General features: G+C 38.2%; 1 protein-coding gene and 1 long non-coding RNA gene across 2 annotated transcripts in view; one reads left to right on the forward strand and one right to left on the reverse strand.

The window, feature by feature from the left end:
* LOC132556703 (uncharacterized) lies at positions 1–3,016 on the reverse strand. The gene is made up of 5 exons (XM_060221138.1): positions 2,959–3,016; positions 1,153–1,341; positions 719–1,023; positions 388–495; positions 1–192 (listed from the first exon to the last, which is right to left on the reverse strand). Exons 1-5 carry the CDS (start codon positions 3,014–3,016, stop codon positions 58–60), a joined length of 795 nt encoding a protein of 264 aa, XP_060077121.1. The 3' UTR covers positions 1–57.
* Positions 3,017–16,843: 13,827 nt separating this feature from the next.
* Positions 16,844–19,218, forward strand: part of LOC132556717 (uncharacterized) — a 56,591-nt gene continuing 54,216 nt past the window's right edge. The window contains exon 1 of the long non-coding RNA XR_009554479.1: positions 16,844–16,909. This is a non-coding gene — a long non-coding RNA (uncharacterized LOC132556717). The remainder of the gene's footprint in view (positions 16,910–19,218) is intronic.

Genomic DNA, 19,218 nt, shown 5'->3' on the forward strand with positions numbered 1-19,218 from the left:
TCTGAGAGCATGAGGTTGCCTCAAAGATCGGTGGGGTTCAATCGTCAAACAATATGTTCATTTTGAGGATTTCATTTTTGGGCAAACCGAGGAATGAACCTTGACCAGTTCCATCAAATGGTCTCGTTCATCTCTAAGCCGCTGAATCTCGTCCTTCAGTTTTTCTTGTTTTTCCTCCAGCTTCTCAGTCTCCTGTAGAGATAAGTATTATAGTAAGCAAACAATGCAAAGGGTTTTGAAAGGGTATTCATTTCAACAATAATCAGCTGACAGTAATTAGATATAAAAAGTATTTTGATTTCTTTTATTATATAATTCGACAATTGTATGATGAACATACTTGTATAATTAAAGCCACTATTATTGATAAGTGAACCGTTTACTTACAGCCTCTAAAGTGTCGGCCACCTTCCTCTTCTTACTCCTACACTTCTGTGCTGCCAGTTTGTTTTTCTCTCGGCGTTCTATCCTTTTTCTTTCTTCTTCCTCAGTCAACTGTTAAATATGACGTAATGAGTTAAGAACATTGAACCAGGTAAAACTTAACATATCAAGGTTAAATATTTTGCTTTTTTCTTGCATGTCACCTGACTCTATCAAATTACATCGATTTCTTTGCATCCATACACATATATGGATACATAATCCAGTATCTCACTGGTTTTATTTACATGGTTATACCCTATCCATCATTAAATATCTGGGCCAAATTATTTACCTGTTCTGGTGGTGGCTCCACAAACAGTTCCGTAAGTTCCTCCTTCCCCTCCACCCGTCTGCGTTTCCGGATCCTGTTATTTATCTCGGCTTTCAAAATTGGCGACACTATTTCTTCCACTTCCGTTTCCGCCCCAACTTCATTCCAGTCCGACACGCTTTCTAATGATGGAGATGGGTTATCTTCATTTTCAGAAGTATTTGTTATCAGTTTGAGGAGTTCTATAGATGTTTCAGAAGGGTCAAATGTGAATTGTAATTGTTCGACCTCTATCTCGGCAGATGGTTCAGGCGTCTCTTGTATATCTGAAAAAAGAGATTAATTTGAAGTTTAACAGGTTTATATAGATAAGTTTCCTATTTATACAATCCAACATTTGATATATAAAGCTGTTTGAAACAGTAACGGCACGTGATATGAAGACTTTAACTAACCTTGACAGAGAGCCACATTCATTGGATCTACGACATTGTCGTCAAGGAAATCCATGGTGGAATCCATTGTTCTGTATGCAGAATAGCCAATCACGTCACCTTCAGGAGTTAAATATTCACTCAAATCAGAGCCGGAGCCAATCAGCATGTCCAATATATCGTTCTGTGTTTGTTTGACCATTTCTGAGTCTGAAACAAAACATTGGAAATAAAGAAAACTGTTGTGATTGGCTAAGCGGTGCATTGGGGTTTGGTTTCATGGGAGGCTGTCAGTGATTGGCTGCATAAAGTGAATTATCGAAGAGAAAATCATCAATGATTGGTTTAGTATGGGAGATTTAGGAATCGCTCGGTTAAGGAAATAATATTCTGCTAGGAAACATATATACATAAAAATAGGGAAATTGTACAGGTCTATACCTGATCAAGTCCCCAGTAATCTACCATACATCATATCTACTCTTTTATACACATATGTATTGTCATGTGTATTATAAAAACATACATTCATGCACTGTATCATTATCAAAAAATTCGCATTAGAGACAAAAGAAAACATTTCATTTAATATTCATCATATGATTAAAGTTCAACTCAAGAAACCGTATCAACGTATAAAATCAATGAATCGTAGAGTTTCAGTCACGATATAGTGTTACGACCACTCCTTATAACCTCATTCCTATGTAAATTGCCTCGTAAGCGTTTATCAATGAAACACCGACGTCGGTGAAACGTTTTAAAAACAATCAAGCTAAACAGACACACGAACCTGGGTTTTTTTTTGATAAAATATTTGTGCGTTTATGGTTTTACAATTTGTATGTCACAAATATAACATCGAATTTAAAACAAATATATATATATATTCAATGCAACAATAAAACAATTTAACTTCCTCAAACATACAAAAATTAAAAATAAATAAATAAAAAAGAACAATAACACTAGGTACATTGATGATGTACCGTAAATAAATGTTAATTGTTTCCATAGTTGCGAAGTGCACGTGTGAATATTCCGCGCAGCGCGCACCAAATAATCAATACCTAATCAAAGACAATCATTGTTATTACCGTTACCTGGGTTAACAACAGATAAATAACAATCGTTTCGTCTCAGTACACTGAAGCATTTAGTAAACTTCTTATTCTCGCTTCGGTTTAACCAAAAACTCGTCTTTTTCTAGGCATGCTTGATCGCGTACTGCATGCCATACTACATGTGTTTGTTTACAAACAAATCTGTACTATAACCATCAGTATATTTTGGTGACAATACTATTAACGTGAAATCACCGGTAAAAATATTGCTTACCTCAAAATGGCAAATTATAAAAATTCCTTGTAGAATTGCTGTTTGTGTAAATTCCTTCATACATAAAGTAGCACTCCAAATTGCAAGCCGTTGTGAAATAGTAAACGCTATATGATCGACGTTGTTGCTTGCTAAGCCTGTCATGGAAATGCGGACAACATACCTCCGGCTTAGTTTAAATACTAAGGATCGAATATCTATTTTTAGATGACGAAACACTCATGTGACTGTGTTGACGTCATGAATTAGGGCAGGCAAGATGGCCGTTCTCATTTACATACGAATGCCGGTATTGTGTACATGTACTCCTAGTCGCTGAGCTTCAAACATTTTGTCATTGGATAAACTTCAAGAAAACACAATCTGAATCATCACAGAAATCAAACAGTTAAAACCAAAGACAGAACATTTCCTCAAATATTTAGTTCAATAATATATTTCTTGCGCCGACTAATGTAAACAAACACGGGGACACGTGGCCGGTATTACTCGTTGGTTTGAACAGCGTGGAACAGGCTACTAATACCTGCCTAAGTTCGTGACTCATAGTCGCATGGGCCTCTTACAGACTTATGCTATTTGTAGTAAAAATGGGGTGATCCGATATTCCATTCATGGCTCAGGACTAAATAGTACTGCGTTTCTACGATACAATTATTACTTGCTCAGAGGTGAGTTTGGTATTTTACCGATTAAAGGATACAGAACTGATATCAATTTATATTGAGTCTTTATTTAAAGTATTAAAATTTCAAAAATAGTGCAACTGGAAATACCTGACAATTGTATGTCGTTTATGCAGTTATTTCAGTGTGGTTTGACTGTATTGTAGAGGCGGCAGTGAAGAAACAGCCAGGTAAGTTAAATTAATTTTAATGTAAACTTTCTTTAATCTATGCTTGTTGCTTTCATGTCGTATAAAACTGCAAGATACCAAGACATTCATTGTTAATCATACAAAAATAACGCTGTGTAGACATACAACACACATTCAAACCCCTTTTCATTTGAAAATAGAAATTACAGAGAGTATTTTTATTCGTTTTTGTATTAGGAACATTTTATAGGATTACTGCTTCATCGTAATTTGAAATAAGTCATTCTTAACCATTTCGTCAGAATAAATATATACACGGGAGTTTAAAACACCGGCATGTAAATTTTACATGTAACTAGGACAAGTTGTGCAATGGCTATACATACACTGCGTTCTTTTTGTATACAATATATAAATGTACTCCTGAGTAATGTTTTAAAAATAGATTGTTGGGTTTTTCCACCGTTTGACAACGTGTCCCTAGTGATCACGTGCTACGGCGTGATGATCTCATTTACATACAGCCGGCACACCATACCAACATTGCCGCTCACTATGTTAGAGTAAGGCTAGCGTTTAGCTACTCAATCCGTCTGTCCGTCCGTTTTCTGTAGGATGATACTGTCCAAGTTCCACACACTTGTTATCAATCCGTTTCCTGAACAGTGAGAAGACTACACTAGCCATGATACTAGTGCCAAAATCCTCTTCAAATCAACACCAATGAGATAAAAAGACCCTGTCACATGTTTCACATTCAATACATTATAAAACGTACGGTACTGCAAACACATGTTTCACATTCAATACATTATAAAACGCACGGTACTGCAAACACATGTTTCACATTCAATACATTATAAAACGCACGGTACTGCAAACACATGTTTCTAAAATTAAAGTGTTGTTACCGAATACACACCTCTCAAAATTACACGTGTCTCCAAAATAAAGCTGACAGTACAGAAACCATGTGTCTCCAAAATAAAACTAGAGGTACAGAGACAACATGTCTCCGAAAGTAAAATTGACGGTACAGAAACCACGTGTCTCCACAATAAAATTGACGGTACAGAAACCGCCTGTCTCCAAAATAAAACTGGAGGTGCAGAAACCACATGTCTTTCAAAGAAAATTGACGGTGCAGAAACCACATGTCTCCAAAATTAAACTGGAGGTACAGAAACCACGTGTCTCCAAAATAAAACTGGAGGTGCAGAAACCACATGTCTCCAAAATTAAACTGGAGGTACAGAAATCATGTGTCTAAAAAAAAACCCAGTAACGATACCGAAAACACACGTTTCCAAAATATTACTGACGGTTCGGAAAACACATGTCTCCGAGGTTAATTTCACAATACTGCACACACACATACGTGTAAAGAAAATTTGACGATGCTTTATTAGATTAAAGGTCCATGCCGAATCGGGACCTTTCAAGGCCTTCTTTGTTTGACACGGTTTTCTTGTTTTGCGGAGAGTGACGGTTCCTAAGTCTGAAACATGAAATTAGACGCGATCTCCTTTATGGGAGTTATTTTTTAAAAACATTCCGACAACATGTCTTTCATGTCCTATATGTATACAATGTATATGTTTGTTTTTAAAGCTCAACCGAATTATTAAAGACATTTATGCTTTTATTCCACATGGATGCTTGAAGGGATACAATGTATGTTGTAAGTGTTTCGTTTTATTCAACAGTATTCTGTAAAATGTGCAAGCCTTTGGACACAGTGTCACGATTGATTACAAAGAATTCCTTGCAGAAGGATTAAACTGCTACATACAACTCCAAGTTAAGTATTTACCCTTAAACATACTTAATTGTACTTCTTAATGTTTGTAACACAGAACAAACTAATACACGATACTGGTTAGCAATATCTAGATCTGATCCTTGTTTTTGGCAAGTACATATATCGATATGGCTTTGAGGTTCAACAACAACATGGATATCCAGTTTCCTATTATAAACGGCAAATATCACTATACGAACCTTCGAAGACACCACAACTATCGTGATAAAGCGGTCGCTTTTCTCACTGTGACACAGGCAGTGATGAACACTACCTGTCACTTGATTTGCTTGTTAATTCGTATCTTCAGAATTCAGAGAAAGCGACTTAACTAGTTAGAATAACATGTGTTCAATCTTCTTGTTTAAAAACAATAAAATAGGTTAAAGCTCTTTTTGGGTGTCAGGAGAAGAGAAATATCCCTAATTGTTTTGGAGTGAAGGAAGCGAAAAACCAAACCTTGTGTTATTTTCACGTAACAAGATTTGTCGTAAGTCTAAATACATGTACTATTACATACCGATGAGCAATTTATATTTGGAATCTATTCAAATAGCTTTGTAACAGTGCAATAATCCACGCCCCGCTGCCCCTGAGGTGTACTGGGTCCCTTTATTCAAAATAACCAATACACCATTCAGTGATCGATAATTGTGAGATCAATGTTCTGTAGCTACCCTGTATTAGTCATCTATTGTATAAAGGACATGTGACAGTCGAACCATACACCAGTCATTGCCTAATTTTGACGGTGACAGAATATTGATGCATGTTACAGATCTGAGACGTCTATAGCTAAACATTTCTCTATTTTTCTTTCATATTCTGTCCTTTCTGCACGCTTTTTTTCAAAATCATAGATATGAACATTCCAAAGGTGAAAATACCGAAACGTTGCATACCTTACGGTGATATATAAAAGATATATGACATGCTTAGAACATTTATAAGTCAGTGTGACCTACATTTTCAATAAACTTCGATAGACTTTCAGCAGAAATTCGCAGTTGTTTCCATGAAAGGACAAACGAAAGCTGTAATTCGATGTCAACTTTCTCTCAAAGCGACATCACAGTGAAACGATGTCATTTTCTTACTGGTTTTTTAACATTGCATATAAGTATCAAGTGTATCATCACCTTATGAACAATGACTGACACTTTCCGCTGAATAGAAATATGCACATAAACAGGTTACTTGATAATTGTAAATGGCAAATCACTGCCTGTTGATCCACAGTCTAAATAATGTCATTTTTGCGTCATATATGTTAACGCATGCGCACAAAACAAATTCGTCTGTAACTGACAAAAATGGCCTCCCGCTTGAATCCGGGGAAGATAAATCTTACATATTTCGTAATTCTGAATTGACTGAGAGTTATCAAATAACATTTATCACACTCTTAACTAAATCAGGTGCTGTTATTAACTGCCTCGTTTTCAAAACTTGCGTGACGTTATCAGCGCTAAATTTGAGAGAGGTTTCCCGAACCGAAGAAGTGATCAAGCTTGACATTGGAAAACGACCGTGAATATCGGAATAGCATAGAACGGGAAGTATTGAAAAAAACCCACGTACAAACAGTTATAAAATCGATGTTTTACGGTGATGCCCCTTTAACTAACTGTTCTGATAATTCACCGTTCCTTATATATCTGTTAAGTTTCAATATTTATTTATATGTTCATCGATTTCACACATTTGAAAGGAAGAAAAGACAAAGATGATAAACGATTTTCCACAAAGTCTGTATTTGAAAGCAGCGATTTTGTATAATGGTAGTTTCGCAAGTTTGCTAAAGGATGATTTGTGTTTTAATTACCAAAGAATTACAAGCCGAAAATGAAAAAGTTGTTAAAATCTTATTCTTCGCATTTTCCAGCTTGTGTATATGAGTGACGGTAGTAACTTAACATGGTAATCCTCCCGAAAATTTCGAGTATTATTTGGTACCTGCGATAGTTTACTCAATGTTATCCACGAGATTTAACAGGTTTATGTCAATATGAGATGAATGATTTCACATCAAGTCTCATATATTAAGCTGTTAACTAACGATAACCACTAATATATATATATATGTATCTTATAATATGGCGGCAATACTTTATCGCAATAAGTCCCGATAACTAATTTACTGACGTCACAATTAGCATTACTTACTAAGAGAAAGCCGGAAATACTGACTTCACAATTAGCATTGCTTACTACGGGAAATGTGGAAATATTGACGTCACAATTAGCATTACTTACTAAGAGAAAGCCGGAAATATTGACGTCACAATTAGCATTACTTACTAAGAGAAAGCCGGAAATATTGACGTCACAATTAGCATTACTTACTAAGAGAAAGCTGGAAATATTGACGTCACAATTAGCATTACTTACTAAGAGAAAGCCGGAAATACTGACGTCACAATTAGCATTGCTTACTAAGAGAAAGCTGGAAATATTGACGTTACAATTAGCATTACTTACTAAGAGAAAGCTGGAAATATTGACGTTACAATTAGCATTACTTACTAAGAGAAAGCTGGAAATATTGACGTTACAATTGGCATTGCTTACTAAGAGAAAGCTTGAAATTCTGACGTCACAATTAGCATTGCTTACTAAGAGAAAGCTGGAAATATTGACGTCACAATTGGCATTGCTTACTAAGAGAAAGCTGGAAATATTGACGTTACAATTAGCATTACTTACTAATAGAAAGCTGGAAGTATTGACGTCATGATTAGCACTGACAACAAAAGCACAAGATAAGACTGCTAATATTGGTCACATTTATGTTCTAGAAAGTTCGAGAAAGAATCCTACAAAATATCCTTTAGATATTTATTTCTAAGGTTTTCTGTTATAAACTACAACACTGCGTAGCTTTGAGTATTTGCACCAAACCAACTGTCTTGAGTATCTAAACTTTGTCAGATATTTAAAAGGTGTGACGTCTATCGGTGATCTCAATGACATAACGTGATAGATTATATGTTTTGCTATTGTCTATTTCGAAATATACATTTTCTGATAAGGAGTGACGAACCCTTTCTACTATGACCTTGACACTTAGTGACTAGTAAAGAGTGATTTAGATTTCTTGTCTCAGGTGTGTCCATCTTGATTTGTCATACCTGCACAGGTAAACTTATCAATGAATTACAGTGGTGATGTGGATCTAAACAAACCGTGAATCACACAGTATGTTACCACTTGTCTGTATTTACACCTGGCCGTATTTATGTCACAGCTTACTATCTGTCGACATTGAGTCATATCTGCATATGATTAAGGCAAACCGATTAAACATGATGTCCGGATAATTATAAAAAAAGTTGTTCGAGTAAACGATATATCTCGATGAACGTTATATAAAAATTCGATATTTTAAATATGAAATAGAAAATGACTGACAACCAATTGAAAACTTTGACAAGGAAACAGGCACCAAGCGATAATTAAATGTAACAGTGGTAATAAGGGAAAGATTGTAGCTTCAGATGACTTTTTTTTTAAATTTGTCCACAAGGACATGGTATAAGTTCTCAACCGAATGGTATCAGGGTATGTAATTCAACAGGAACGACTACGGGTAGTTTATTTCATTTTGTTTACAAACAATTATACAGGCATGTCAAAATATCGGACGAAATTTCAATAATTGCACTTTCCTCGACTTAAACACAAAAGATCAAGAGAGCGAAAACAAACGCTTTGGAGAAGAAAGACAAGAAATCCCATAGAAATGGTGGTGCCCACGATCGTATTGTTCTTTTATAAGCTAGATATTTCCAATTCTTTTCTTCCTCCCATTTGCTTAGAGTCCGTAGACTATATCCAAGATGGATGTTTGACAGTTTGTTTCGCCCATCTCTTAAAAAATAAAACATAAACACAGGAGGAATCAATACAACTAGGAAATTTTAACTAAATGTAATCAGAATCCAAAATGGTGGCCTGTAAGCCATTTCGGTGTTTCTCTTATCAATCTAACAAGGGAGGGGGGAGTTTACATTTAATATTTGAGAACGACCCATCTAGTGTTTTCAAAATCAAAATCCAACATGTTGACCTTGCAGTCAGTTTGCTTTTTTGATCAGTCACGAAATCAAACAGGCACAAGTGACCAAAAGGAAACCTTTATAGGAAAATGGACAATGTTCTGACCAGTGTTTTTCAATGAATAGCTAAGGTAGAGGAAACATTAAATCCAAGATGGTCGCCTGTCAGTCATTTTATTTAACATAGTTAAAAGTTAATAGAGAACCAACAGGAAATAGAGCGATAACAAACTTTCGTGATGGCAGCCTGTCAGACATATCGCCTTTTTCTGATCAGTCCTAAATTCAAAAGGCTACAACAAGGGACCAAGGAAACCTTCATGAGAATTTTGAAAAAGGCCCATACAGCTCTTCTCGTGAAATAGTCATAACCAATAACGGTTTAAAGACAGGCGAAAGACGACAGACAGGCCCGGTTGGTGGGCATCAAAACACGATGGCGAGTTAGCCAGTTTAGTGGCGCTACTTCACAGCTGTATTCTCGTTCAATCGCGATTTTTGTTCCATCGACCGAAACAGCGAATATTTATTCAGATATCAGATCTTACCGGAATACCACACACGGCTCCTTTAACTGTCAACTTCCACAATTATTAACGCAATATAAACAATACGTATTGTAACTCATATATAACCAATATTTACGTATCTTTACGTCATTGTGTGAAGGTTTATTGTACGTTCCGACACAAACATGTTTTGAAATTGACGAAAATATTAAAACTACTGGTTATAATAGGATTCATTTACTTTATCGTCATTCTGGGAAAAAAACAATAGCTTTCTTCATACATGATGGTGGTTAGGAAAATTCATAAAAGGCAATTAATGCTCATAACCGGGTTTTCGTGAGAACAAAACTCGCGAAAACTTCTGACAGTGCTGCTACTGGAGGGTATGACGGTAAATGATGTGTTCGTATTTGACAACAGAGTTGAAATTCGTCCTTACGTATATTTTCATTTACCTTTTATTAATGCAAACCGTCCTTATGGAAATTATATTAAAGACATCCTATAAACAGAATCAGATTGTCATAAGGAAGAATTTCATGTCCAGACTTCGGTATTTTGTATGTCGTTAGGGAAATAGTGTTTTTACTGGATATATAAGGATTTAGTGTTATCCAGATATATAGATAATAATGTGTTCTCTTACGAAGTTTTCCATTTGTTACAACTAATATCTATAATAGTATATACGCATTTATCAGCGAACACTTTGATGTTTCATGTTGAAGATGACTCATCACGCCGGTGTGAGTAATATTTATTTACCAACAAGTGTAAGCTTTACCAGTAACCTACTGAAGTGTTATGATATTAATGTTTACAGACCTGATTAGGTGTACTCTATTTCACTATCTGTACCTATATCTGTATCGCCGACTACTTGTCCACAGAGTAACCTACCTGTAACCAGCGACATCTGAACACAAACTGAGTAACCTACCTGTAAACAGCGACCTCTTAACACAAACTGAGTAACCTACCTGTAAACAGCGACCTCCTAACACAAACTGAGTAACCTACCTGTAAACAGCGACATCTTAACACAAACTGAGTAATCTACCTGTAAACAGCGACCTCCTAACACAAATTAAGTAACCTACCTGTAAACAGCGACATCTTAACACAAACTGAGTAACCTACCTGTAAACAGCGACCTCTTAACACAAACTGAGTAACCTACCTGTAAACAGCGACATCTTAACACAAACTGAGTAACCTACCTGTAACCAGCGACATCTTAACACAAACTGAGTAACCTACCTGTAAACAGCAACCTCTTAACACGAACTGAGTAACCTACCTGTAAACAGCGACATCTTAACACAAACTGAGTAACCTACCTGTAACCAGCGACATCTTAACACAAACTGAGTAACCTACCTGTGAACAGCGACCTCTTAACACAAACTGAGTAACCTACCTGTAAACAGCAACCTCTTAACACAAACTGAGTAACCTACCTGTAAACAGCGACATCTTATCACAAACTGAGTAACCTACCTGTAACCAGCGACATCTTAACACAAACTGAGTAACCTACCTGTAAACAGCAACCTCTTAACACGAACTGAGTAACCTACCTGTAAACAGCGACATCTTAACACAAACTGAGTAACCTACCTGTAACCAGCGACATCTTAACACAAACTGAGTAACCTACCTGTGAACAGCAACCTCTTAACACGAACTGAGTAACCTACCTGTAAACAGCGACATCTTAACACAAACTGAGTAACCTACCTGTAAACAGCGACCTCTTAACACAAACTGAGTAACCTATCTGTAAACAGCGGCCTCCTAACACAAATTAAGTAACCTACCTGTAAACAGCGACCTCTTAACACAAACTGAGTGACCTACTTGTAGACAGGGACCTCTCCTTACAAACTCAATAACTTACCTGTAAACAGCGACCAATCTACACTAACTCAATAACTTACACGTAAAACAGTGACCTCTCCATACTAACTCAATAACACACCTGTAGAAAACGAGCTCCCCATACTAACTCAATAACCCACCTTCAAAACGATATCTCCATACTAACTAAATAACCCACCTGTGAAAAACGACCTCCCCATACTAACTCAATAATCCACTTGTAAACAACGACCTCTCCATACTAACAACAAACGACACTAACGTCAAAGTTACTGTAAAATATTGTAATGTCCAATCGTATGAAATACTAAAATTTTACTGCGAGTGTGTATTATCAGTGATGATACATGGTGATGGTCCTGGTCTGTGCGTGGTGATATTTGATTGAGATTTAAGGACTTCGCTATTAGATTCATTCTATTGTTGTAAAACATAGGTATTCTTTACATCAAATCAAACTGAGCTGAACTTGACACGGTTCACCATGTGTTCGAGATAGAATGTGAAAGGAAAGCCAGGTATGTATTGGATGTAAATATACCTGTATGCTCGACTTTTAACTCCGAAGATGTCCAGCATAATGGCATCTCAATGAATGGTTCTAATGTTTATAGTTGTATTGTGGTGAAACGGATACATATGTGCTCTGATTGTCAGTAACATGTATTTGACAGACAAATGAAATAAGGACTTGAGCAAGTCTTCGACTACAAGGATTCAATTAGAGTGGTATGCAGGGTATAATTATATGTAGACACTACCTATATTTGTCTGTATATATAGAAAACCCGTCATTTATACAAATATAATTAAATATACACCGAACACGATCTTCAAGTTTCACGCTGGCTGACTACCAAGCTTTGACCTTGACCGATATATCGAACATAGAACAATCTAGAACGTTCCTTAGTAAATTTGCCGTAAATAGATCCCAGGTTGGCCCGTTCACATGCTTACAAAGCATTTTGATTCACACCGGGTCTTCATAACATGATCGGGCAGGTCGATAGATCCATTCTAACAGCGAATTAAGTTTCGTGATTTTACAATCCGAAGGTATTTCTCTAAAATCAAATATCTAAATTACCGTTTGTATGTCATTTATCAATTAAATTTGATGCCCCGACAATAACACTATTCTGGAAAAAAAAGAATACAGTATTAAGGACGATATTGGAATTGTTGAGAGTCGAACTCGCTCCCCAGTGGCGCTGTTTTTCAGAGGTAGTCGTCTAGCCCGACCAGGATGTGTGTTTTATCAGCAATGAGAAAAAGTAGATAAGGAATACAAAATATCAACATAGCACTTACTGTTACTGACAACAGGTGTCGAGGTACTTTCTGGTGTCAGATTTACATATAAAGTCTTGGGAGGTTATAATGGTATTAATCCTTTATGGACTGTTGTTTACGACATAAGATTCAGCACATCTATAACCAACTAATCAACCAATCATTTACCTCCTACCACTACCATCGACTACTAACCCTACTTACCCCCACAACAACACCACCTTCCAAACACCCCCACCAACAACTACCATTAACCCCACCCCCACTCCCACACCCACCTCCAATTACCACCCCATCACCACCCCAACCTCAACTCTCGCCCTTACCCTCACCCCCACTCTCACCTCCGACACTACTACCATTAACCCCATCACCAATCACCACCCCATTCCCCCTACAACCACCACCACTACCAACCCTACTCACCATCACTCACCCCCATTCCCCCTACAACCACCAACCACCAATCCTACTCACCATCACTCACCCCCATTCCCCCTACAACCACCACCACTACCAACCCTACTCACCATCACTCACCCCCATTCCCCCTACAACCACCATCATTACCAACCCTACTCACCATCACTCACCCCCATTCCCCCTACCACCACCAACCACCAACCCTACTCACCATCACTAACACCCATTCCCCCTACAACCACCACCACTACCAACCCTACTCACCATCACTCACCCCCATTCCCCTTAACACCACCAAATACCAACCCTACTCACCATCACTCACCCCCATTCCCCCTACAACCACCATCACTACCAACTCTACTCACCATCACTCACCCCCATTCCCCCTACCACCACCAACCACCAACCCTACTCACCATCACTCACCCCCATTCCCCCTACCACCACCACCACTACCAACCCTACTCACCATCACTCACCCCCATTCCCCTAACACCACCAACCACCAACCCTACTCACCATCACTCACCCCCATTCCCCCCACCACCACCAACCACCAACCCTACTCACCATCACTCACCCCCATTACCCAAAACACCACCAACCACCAACCCTACTCACCATCACTCACCCCCATTCCCCCACCACCACCAAATACCAACCCTACTCACAATCACTCACCCCCATTCCCCACCACCACCAACCACCAACCCTACTCACCATCACTCACCCCCATTTCCCTTAACACAACCAACCACCAACCCTACTCACCATCACTCACCCCATTCCCCTTACAACCACCACCAACCACCAACCCTACTCACCATCACTCACCCCCATTCCCCCCACCACCACCAACCACCAACCCTACTCACCATCACTCACCCCCATTCCCCTTAACACCACCAACCACCAACCCTACTCACCATCACTCACCCCCATTCCCCCACCACCACCAACCACCAACCCTACTCACCATCACTCACCCCCATTTCCCTTAACACCACCAACCACCAACCCTACTCACCATCACTCACCCCCATTCCCCCCACCACCACCAAATACCAACCCTACTCACAATCACTCACCCCCATTCCCCACCACCACCAACCACCAACCCTACTCACCATCACTCACCCCCATTCCCCTTAACACCACCAACCACCAACCCTACTCATCATCACTCACCCCCATTCCCCCACCACCACCAAATACCAACCCTACTCACCATCACTCACCCCCATTTCCCCTACCACCACCAACAGCCATCACCCCTAGTCATCTACTCATTTACACAGGACCAACTTAACTGATGGAATGCTTAACAGGTAAACCAACAGGTAGGTCACGGTAAGATATCATGGTCACGCCCCATTAGACAATTACAGTGTCATGAACAATTTCATCCACTAACTGTGTGAAATATACAACATATCAGGTTCACACTAGAAAAAGTACACATAGTTATGTCATAAATAGCACACCCTTATCACAGGCAAAACTTCAAACTATGTACACGATATCGATACGTAACAGGCACGCTTCTAAGTCCTAAACTCCACGTCTGTATAATATTGACATTTAAATTGAAATATGTACAAAATAAATTCACAGGTGGAAACACAAATTTCGGTAGCTCGTACACAGCTGCCGCATATATAAACGAAAACAATCGTATATGTACATTGTAACCTTGACCTAATTAATGTATTAGATACCTATAAAATAACATTGGCCTATTTATGATCGACACAGTAGATACATCTACGGTAACATTGACCTAGTTATTTCGACACAAAATACCTATAAAATTACCTTGGACTAGTAATGCTGACGCAGTAGATACCTGTAGTGACCGTGGCCTAGTTATGCCGACACAAGATACCTGTCCAGTAACCTTGGCCTAGTTATGCCGACACAAGATACCTGTACAGTAACCTTGGCCTAGTAATGCCGACGCAGTAGATACCTGTACAGTGACCGTGGTCTAGCTATGCCGACACAAGATACCTGTACAGTAACCTTGGCCTAGTAATGCCGACGCAGTAGATACCTGTACAGTGACCGTGGCCTAGTTATGCCGACACAAGATACCTGTACACTAACCTTGGCCTAGTTATGCCGACACAAGATACCTGTACAGTAACTTTGGCCTAGTTATGCCGACACAAGATACCTGTACAGTGACCGTGGCCTAGTTATGCCGACACAAGATACCTGTACAGTAACCTTGGCCTAGTAATGCCGACGCAGTAGATACCTGTACAGTGACCGTGGCCTAGTTATGCCGACACAAGATACCGGTACAGTAACCTTGGCCTAGTAATGCCGACGCAGTGGATACCTGTACAGTAACCTGTCAATATGACCTTGATTTTGGTCAAACAGTGTAATTATCGTGATATCAAGCATTCGTAAGTTACATTGACCTTGATATTTGTCGAGGAGTTCAATTACTTCCTGTCATTCATTGTATATCTTACGACCTTCACCTTCGTCGCACAGTGTAGTAATGTTAACATTTTTGTTGCTTGTACTCTGTAGTTATTTTCACTGCGACATTTCTCGTACAATATGGTGATTTTTACCTTGATCTTTGTCGTACACTATGGTAATTTTCACATTGACCTTTGTCGTACACTATGGTAATTTTCACATTGACCTTTGTCGTACAGTGTATTTGTTTTTATCTTGGTCTTTGTCGTACAGTCTATTTTTCACGCTGACCTTTGTCGTACAGTATGGTTATTTTCACCTTGACCTTTGTCGTACAGTGTGGTTATTGTACTGTTTAATATGTCATTGAACTTTATAAATCTTTTTATAATTAATATAGTTTGAGGATGTTGTACCAGAACTCTAAATAAAGAGAGGCCGCATTGTAACATATCATCATAAGTGACATGAATACTATTGTTAAAATGCTTGTAGAAAAATATTATATAAAGCATGCACCACATGAAAGGGATATATGATAAATAACGATGTACGCCAACTTACTCTATAACCCGTGTATACTTTATAGATTTTATGAACACGTTTTCACGTACCTGTCATCTTTGTTTCACCACCATCCGAACTCTTGGCCTTCCAGCTGGTTATAATATTGTAATGAACTCCCTGACGCAGCAGTAGCGCTCAGCAATTTTCTTGGAAATCCCTCTCAAACCCGTTTAGCCTTATTTGGTCAGATAGTACTATCAAGCACACCATTACAACTGGTTGGCAGCCCGATGTTTCTCACCGAATTTTTCTATAACGCAGTTTGGGTTTATCAGAACTAATTCATACATTCGTATTGGGGATTTTTAGGTGTTGAACACGTGTACTTTGTTGTTTACAATAGAGACCGGGTTTTGTGTGTTAGTTATGTGATCCTTTGGTAGAGTGGTATGGTATATCATAATAGAGTCATACCTTTTATGGACATGTCTCAATAGAACTATCAGGTCAAGGCGAAGGGGGATTCATTAACATATGCCATGTGAGCTGTTGTCTGCCCAAATATAGCCATTACCTACAGTACACAACACAGTATTGCCTTATATAGAAGTTTAACCTTTTACCTTCATTTTACAGCGATCATGGGTAATGGAAGGGAGGTAACTCGAGTTTGACGTGTGTTGAAATGCCATTGACGTCGACTCAGGTAAGTGTTTTTTAGTACCTGTGTGCAGATCAACGTTTACAGCTCGAGCTCATAGTGTTTGTGACCAAGTAATTAAGAACTATACCTAATGTTACCATAGCTAGCACAGATTAATCTTAAACTATTACTTTAATGACAAATACACCAGAGATTGTGCTGATGTAATCAAGAGCTGTAGTCACAGTCAGTTCATTCTTGTTTACAACACGAATTCTGATTATACTACAATGAGTCTTGTATGATATACTCAAAATTGACGTACTCATTACGAGTGTGTGTACCCTATATATTGATGTACTCATTACGAGTGTGTGTACCCTATATATTGACGTACTCATTACGAGTGTGTGTACCCTATAAATTGACGTACTCATTACGAGTGTGTGTACCCTATATATTGATGTACTCATTACGAGTGTGTGTACCCTATATATTGATGTACTCATTGCGAGTGTGTGTACCCTATATATTGACGTACTCATTACGAGTGTGTGTACCCTATATATTGATATACTCATTACGAGTGTGTGTACCCTATATATTGATGTACTCATTACGAGTGTGTGTACCCTATAAATTGATGTACTCATTACGAGTGTGTGTACCCTATAAATTGATGTACTCATTACGAGTGTGTGTACCCTATAAATTGACGTACTCATTACTAGTGTGTGTACCCTATATATTGATGTACTCATTACTAGTGTGTGTACCCTATCAATTGATATACTCATTACTAGTGTGTGTACCCTATATATTGATGTACTCATTACTAGTGTGTGTACCCTATATATTGATGTACTCATTACGAGTGTGTGTACCCTATAAATTGACGTACTCATTACGAGTGTGTGTACCCTATATATTGACGTACTCATTACTAGTGTGTGTACCCTATAAATTGATGTACTCATTACGAGTGTGTGTACCCTATATATTGACGTACTCATTACGAGTGTGTGTACCCTATATATTGATGTACTCATTACGAGTGTGTGTACCCTATATATTGACGTACTCATTACGAGTGTGTGTACCCTATATATTGACGTACTCATTACGAGTGTGTGTACCCTATAAATTGATATACTCATTACGAGTGTGTGTACCCTATATATTGACGTACTCATTACGAGTGTGTGTACCCTATATATTGATGTACTCATTACGAGTGTGTGTACCCTATATATTGACGTACTCATTACGAGTGTGTGTACCCTATAAATTGATATACTCATTACGAGTGTGTGTACCCTATCAATTGATATACTCATTACTTGTGTGTGTACCCTATATATTGACGTACTCATTACGAGTGTGTGTAGACGTACTCATTACTAGTGTGTGTACCCTATATATTGATGTACTCATTACGAGTGTGTGTACCCTATAAATTGATGTACTCATTACTAGTGTGTGTACCCTATATATTGATGTACTCATTACGAGTGTGTGTACCCTATAAATTGATGTACTCATTACGAGTGTGTGTACCCTATAAATTGATGTACTCATTACGAGTGTATGTACCCTATAAATTGATGTACTCATTACGAGTGTGTGTACCCTATATATTGACGTACTCATTACTAGTGTGTGTACCCTGTATATTGACGTACTCATTACTAGTGTGTGTACCCTGTATATTGACGTACTCATTGCGAGTGTGTGTACCCTATCAATTGATATACTCATTACTAGTGTGTGTACCCTATATATTGATGTACTCATTACGAGTGTGTGTACCCTATAAATTGAACTGCTCATAACTAGAGTGTGTAGGGGATATATGGATGTACTCATTACGAGTGTGTGTACCCTATATATTGATGTACTCATTACTAGTGTGTGTACCCTATATATTGATGTACTCATTACGAGTGTGTGTACCCTATAAATTGATGTACTCATTACGAGTGTATGTACCCTATAAATTGATGTACTCATTGTGCGTGTGTGTACCCTATATATTGATGTACTCATTACGAGTGTGTGTACCCTATAAATTGACGTACTCATTACTAGTGTGTGTACCCTGTATATTGACGTACTCATTGCGAGTGTGTGTACCCTATCAATTGATATACTCATTACTAGTGTGTGTACCCTATATATTGATGTACTCATTGCGCGTGTGTGTACCCTATATATTGATGTACTCATTACTAGTGTGTGTACTAGTGTGTGTACCCTATATATTGATGTACTCATTACGAGTGTGTGTACCCTGTACCCTATATATTGATGTACTCATTGCGCGTGTGTGTACCCTATATATTGATGTACTCATTACTAGTGTGTGTACCCTA

This window comes from Ylistrum balloti, unplaced genomic scaffold, assembly GCF_031769215.1.
Source record: "Ylistrum balloti isolate Yb309-2 unplaced genomic scaffold, AGI_CSIRO_Ybal_v1 Utg370584, whole genome shotgun sequence".
NCBI classification, from domain to species: Eukaryota; Metazoa; Mollusca; class Bivalvia; order Pectinida; family Pectinidae; genus Ylistrum; species Ylistrum balloti.